The sequence below is a fragment of the Littorina saxatilis genome, linkage group LG1, assembly GCF_037325665.1.
Source record: "Littorina saxatilis isolate snail1 linkage group LG1, US_GU_Lsax_2.0, whole genome shotgun sequence".
Lineage (NCBI taxonomy): Eukaryota > Metazoa > Mollusca > Gastropoda > Littorinimorpha > Littorinidae > Littorina > Littorina saxatilis.
The window spans coordinates 23,824,481-23,829,930 of NC_090245.1; the positions used below are offsets into that span (position 1 = coordinate 23,824,481).

The 5,450-nt window shown below is 43.3% G+C and overlaps 1 protein-coding gene across 1 annotated transcript; it reads left to right on the forward strand.

The window, feature by feature from the left end:
* The first annotated feature begins 1,216 nt into the window (after nt 1-1,216).
* Nucleotides 1,217-4,512, forward strand: LOC138969511 (octopamine receptor-like). The gene is made up of 4 exons (XM_070342358.1): nt 1,217-1,240; nt 1,554-2,390; nt 3,015-3,577; nt 4,314-4,512. Exons 1-4 carry the CDS (start codon nt 1,217-1,219, stop codon nt 4,510-4,512), a joined length of 1,623 nt encoding a protein of 540 aa, XP_070198459.1.
* Nucleotides 4,513-5,450: the final 938 nt, after the last annotated feature.

The window sequence follows — 5,450 nt, forward strand, 5'->3', positions numbered from 1 at the left end:
GTTCATTGACATGTCATCAGGGTCTCAATGTAATTGTTGAATTTTATGCGTGACTATAATTTATAACTGTGCAGATACTATTGCTGTTATTTTAACCACTATTGTAAGGGGCTGTGGCCTTAGACAATTAAAGATTTGTTCTTGTTCTTGTTCTCTCTCTAATCTCACACTTTCTCTCTCTCTCTCTCGCACGGTTGATCATGCTATCATGTCGATATTGTATTAATGATCGTCTTAATAACAGTATTACAATGTATGCATTTAATAAATTCAACGTGATTCAGCACGTACCAACAATCACACACACACACACACACACACACACACACACACACACACACACACACACACACACACACACACACACACACACACACACACACACACACACACTGACCACCCACCCACATTTGAAAGGTTCAAATACACTCTTATGGCAATAAGAAAACCAAAATGAAATTTCAAAGCTATTATTGTGCATCAAAGCCCAAAAGACGGTTGGGGAGATAAACCCGCAATAGTGCACGTCAGAATACTCCTATGGTAATGTGGGATAGCTCAAAAGAACGGCAAGAAAGTCTTCTTTCGAACTACCTTGTATTTTGTTTCCAATAAACTGCACAATTGTTGAGAGAGAAAGTGTATTGACAATATTTCAGCAAATTGACAGTTGACTCCGTTCGAGAGATGGGTCATCATTGGTGCCCTAAAGACCTATTATGTTTATCAAGTTGTATGATTCAAATGAAGGATAGTATTACTACACAGAGAACTTAAAAATATACAGAAATCGCCAAAAAAGAATGCATTTTGCGTCAAAGCCAAATCGGGGGTAGGGGAGATAAACCCGCCATAGTGTACGTCAGAATAATCTTGTGGTAACGTGGGATAGCTCAAAAGAACGGCTATAAAGTCTACTTGAACTGCATTGTACTTTATTTCCAGTATGTTGCACAATTTTCCAGAGAAAAACTTTATTGAAGATATTTCAGCAAATCGACAGTTCGCACCGTTCGAGATATGGTGGGTGCACGCGTGCCTTCACGGTGGTCAGAGTTTTGCGGTTATTGTCGTTCTTATTGTTGTATATCGTGCAGAAATCATTGTTGTCAACATACGCGAAAAGAACGATATCTTAGCTTAAGAAATAACGCCACAGTTGATCACCAAAGTTCATTAAAGTTTACGGACCGACCAAAAGCTTGTACAGAACACGATGGGGGTACCCTTCAAAATTAAGGTAGAAAACATAGCAGTCCGCAAAATATTTCTTGGTAACGTCCATTTTCGTGTTCTATACACCTAAGCTTAAGGGTCCACAAAATCACTATGACATTTTTAACAGGAGGGGGGGGGGTGAAACACTTCTGGACTCAGCTCATGGACTATGTTGCACTGCATAGATATCTCAGATAGCCTGTCGTTATTCTTTAGAACAGTGTCATTCAAATGGCGTTCAGCATCGACCTTAAAGCTGTCTCAGTACAATGTCAATTAGTGATTCACTACTTATATCGCTTTCAGTGTAGTCGTCTATTTCTTTCATTCCACAGATAAACGAATACCGTAGCTGCCTTAGCGAGGTGTCGTTCCCGAACCGGTTGCCCGTGACGGTGTACCTGTCCGTAGTGTCGGTGGTGGGCTTCATCGGCAACGCTTTAATAATGATCGTGTACTGGCAGAGCTTCAAGCCTAGCGCCAACCGCATCTTCGTGCTGGCCATGGCCATCGAGGACATGACGATCAACGTGATCACCCTGCCACTGCAGATCATCACCATCCGCTACGCCTACAACACCTACAGCTACTGGCTGTGCAGAGGCCTGTTCGCCGCTGCCGCCTTGCCCACGCAGACCTCAGGGCTTATCATTGTGGCTGTGGCCCTGGACCGCTTATCCCGCATCTGGTGGCCCAAGAAGAAGCACATCAACGAGCACCAGTGCTGCGTCATCAACGTCGTCATCTTCATCTTCGCTCACGTGCTCTTCGCCGGCTTCGTACCCGTGTACGGGATCCACAGCTACCCTAGCCACATTGAAGGCGTGTCGGTCAAGATGTGCTGGTACGACGACGAGTACCGCGGCACCTCCTACTCTAAGGCCCATGCCCACGTCGTCAATGTTATCGTCTTAGGCGGTCTGGTGTTAATGACCATTTCCTACATCCTGATCGGCATCAAGTTGTGGAAGAGGAAAACACCGATGAAAAAATCCATACCATTGACCGCGAAAAGCTTTCAGAATTGCACTACAGAGTACTCCCTTCACAGCAAACTTGCTGGCGAGGCCACCGTAATAGATGAGCCGCTAGAGAATCGTGAATCTATGGCTACAAGAGAGGGTGCTGACGTTCAGGCAGCGAGCGGTTCCGCGCACATCACTGTGGTTGAGGTCAGTACTGTCCATTACCCTTTCAAAGGTGCAATGTCCACCACAAAGGCTGCCTCGCGGAAAAAGAAGGTGTCCTATGAAGAAGAAAACCAACCAGAGATTACTCCTAATCTACGTTCAAAAGGTCCCAGTCCACATTCTAATGATTTAAATCAACCTTTGAAACATCCCAATCTACCTTCTAATGATCTAAATCAACCTTTGATAGATCCCAATCCACCTTCTAATGATCCAAATCAACCTTCTTATCATCCAAATCAACCTTTGATAGATCCCGATCTACCTTCTAATGATCCGAATCAACCTTCTTATCATCCAAATCTACCTTTGATAGATCCCAATCCACCTTCTAATGATCCAAATCAACCTTCTTATCATCCAAATCAACCTTTGATAGATTCCGATCTACCTTCTAATGATCCAAAGCAACCTTCTTATCATCCAAATCCACCTTTCATAGATCCAAATCCACCTTCTAATGATCCAAATCAACCTTTCATAGATCCCGATCTACCTTCTAATGATCCAAATCAACCTTTGAAAGATCCCAATCTACCTTCGAAGGATGAAAAACCACCTTCGACAGGTTTCAGTCCACCTTTTGAGGATCCAAATCCTCAACAGAAAGATCTCAATCAAAATTCCAATGATCCCAGTCTACCTTCGGGGGATCCCAGTCCATCGCCATTGACAGAAAATCTCGACATGACGGTACGATCACATCCAGTGGACATCGTCGAAAACGATACAGCACAAGAGTCACCACATGCTCATGGCAACTCAGGTGACGAAGAGAAAATCTTATTGAACAAAGAGGATGGCAGAACTTCTCTCAGAATCCGTCCGTTGGAAACGAAACGTCAGAGCTTAAAACTCACCATCCTCTCCCACGAAAACACAAAAGAAGAGAGTGTTATCGAGCTCGATTCAGTGAGTATTATCGAGCTCGGTTCATTGGCCGAGAGCGACGATCGGCTGTTTCGGAATTATCCCCGGGAAATTGTCAACAATGATTTGTCGTCGCAGTTACCGTTCGGAAGTGCACAGAGAAATCCCTGCCCGCAACCGGTCAAAAAGACAGAAACTGTCTCGAGCCATACACGAAAGATCCGATCTCGCACTACAATAACGATGTCGGTCTTGACTTTCTTCTACGTCGTCAACTGGATTCCGCACTGCTACGTGAGGTATGTGTTTTCCTTTCCGTCTAAGTGAGTCCCACACAACGTCGTGAGGTTCGTAGTTTAGTGTTGCCTTCCTTGTACGCCTTCCTAACTACTGGGTCCCATACAACGTCATTAGATCAATTCGTAAACATTGCCTTCTTTGTTTTCTTTCCAAACAACTGGTTCCGGCACTACGTCGTGAGGTAAGTTGGTGAACATTGCCTTCCTTGTACGTCTTCCTCAACAAATGGTTCCCGCACAACGTCGTGAGGTAAGTTAGTGAACATTGCCTTCCTTGTTTTCTTTCCAAACAACTGGTTCCGGCACTACGTCGTGAGGTAAGTTAGTGAACATTGCCTTCCTTGTACGTCTTCCTCAACAAATGGTTCCCACACAACGTCGTGAGATCAGTTTGTGAACATTGCCTTCCTTGTTTTCTTTCCGAACAACTGGTTCCCGCATAACGTCTCGAGGTGCGTAAAGTACCTTGTAACCGCCCACCCCCTTTAAGCACCAATATCGCCCCAAACTAGGGGATTGGCGTTACTTAGGTACTATACCCTGTGAGAGAACAGTTTCTTTTTAGAATGGCCACATTTGGTCATTGCTTGGTATGTTCATGTTAAAGGAGTATTAACATGTTAGAGTGCGTTTGTTTGCTTTCGCGTATTTGTGAATGCCTATGTTGCAACAATGAAACAGCAATCGTTTGGCGTTATGGTTTAATAATACAATATTCATAAATGATATACTTCAGGTTCACAGGCAAATACCCACCGAATTTGTGCCCAGGCTACACAGACTGCGGTGCGAACATAACAGCCTTCTGTCTCCGTTCCATCTACCTCAACAGTGCCGTCAACGCCTTTGTCTACAGTTACTGCAGCACTCACTTCAGAATTGAGCTCAGCCGCATGTCGAGAAGACTATATAGACGATTCAGCAGAACATTATGATGTGCGAAAAAGATTCTGATGCGATTGTGATGTGTTGGGGGGATCTGGATGTGCGGAAAAGATTCTGACGGCTAGAGAAGATTCTGATGTGTGAAGAGTTCTGATAGTGAAGGAATCGTAATGTGATTTTGAATTGGGGAGAAAAAGTTGATGCGTGGAGAAGATCCTGAAATGCTTTGTTTGGCTTTTCTAATCCTTGATTTTGTTATATATTTATATATTCTTTTCTCAAACTTTTGTTGTATAATATTTCTTTAGAAGGGATTCTTTTCTTTCTCTTTTGCTTTGCTAAGAGATTTTTAAAAATCTCAGAAGAAAGTCTCTGCTGACTGACAATTGTTTCATTCACAACTTCTAATATTTATATATACAGCATGACTTCCCTTCTAAGTTCTTTGTCTCTGTTAATCTAGGGAGAAAATATCCAGCGATATTTCTCCGTAGGCCTAAAGTTCGGCCATGACCTAGGCAAAATAACTTGCGCAGCCGCAGAAACAAAAAAATGGAAATCTTTTAGGAAATGATTGGGAGCCACGCAAATTTGACCTCTTGATTCCGACCATGAACCCGCTGGTTTTTATATTTAGTCAAGTTTTGACTAAATATTTTAACATCGAGGGGGAATCGAAACGAGGGTCGTGGTGTATGTGCGTGTGTGCGTGTGTGCGTGTGTGTGTGTAGAGCGATTCAGACTAAACTACTGGACCGATCTTTATGAAATTTGACATCAGAGTTCCTGGGTATGAAATCCCCGAACGTTTTTTTCATTTTTTTGATAAATGTCTTTGATGACGTCATATCCGGCTTTTCGTGAAAGTTGAGGCGGCACTGTCACGCCCTCATTTTTCAACCAAATTGGTTGAAATTTTGGTCAAGTAATCTTCGACGAAGCCCGGACTTCGGTATTGCATTTCAGCTTGGTGGCTTAAAAATTAATT

Excerpts from the sequence above, each read along its gene's own strand:
- LOC138969511 (XM_070342358.1), top strand. The coding sequence starts at position 1,217 with ATGGGGGTACCCTTCAAAATTAAG. Across the intron at positions 2,391-3,014 it reads CGCACATCACTGTGGTTGAG|AAAGATCTCAATCAAAATTC; the intron begins GTCAGTACTGTC and ends AATCCTCAACAG. Across the intron at positions 3,578-4,313 it reads ATTCCGCACTGCTACGTGAG|GTTCACAGGCAAATACCCAC; the intron begins GTATGTGTTTTC and ends GATATACTTCAG.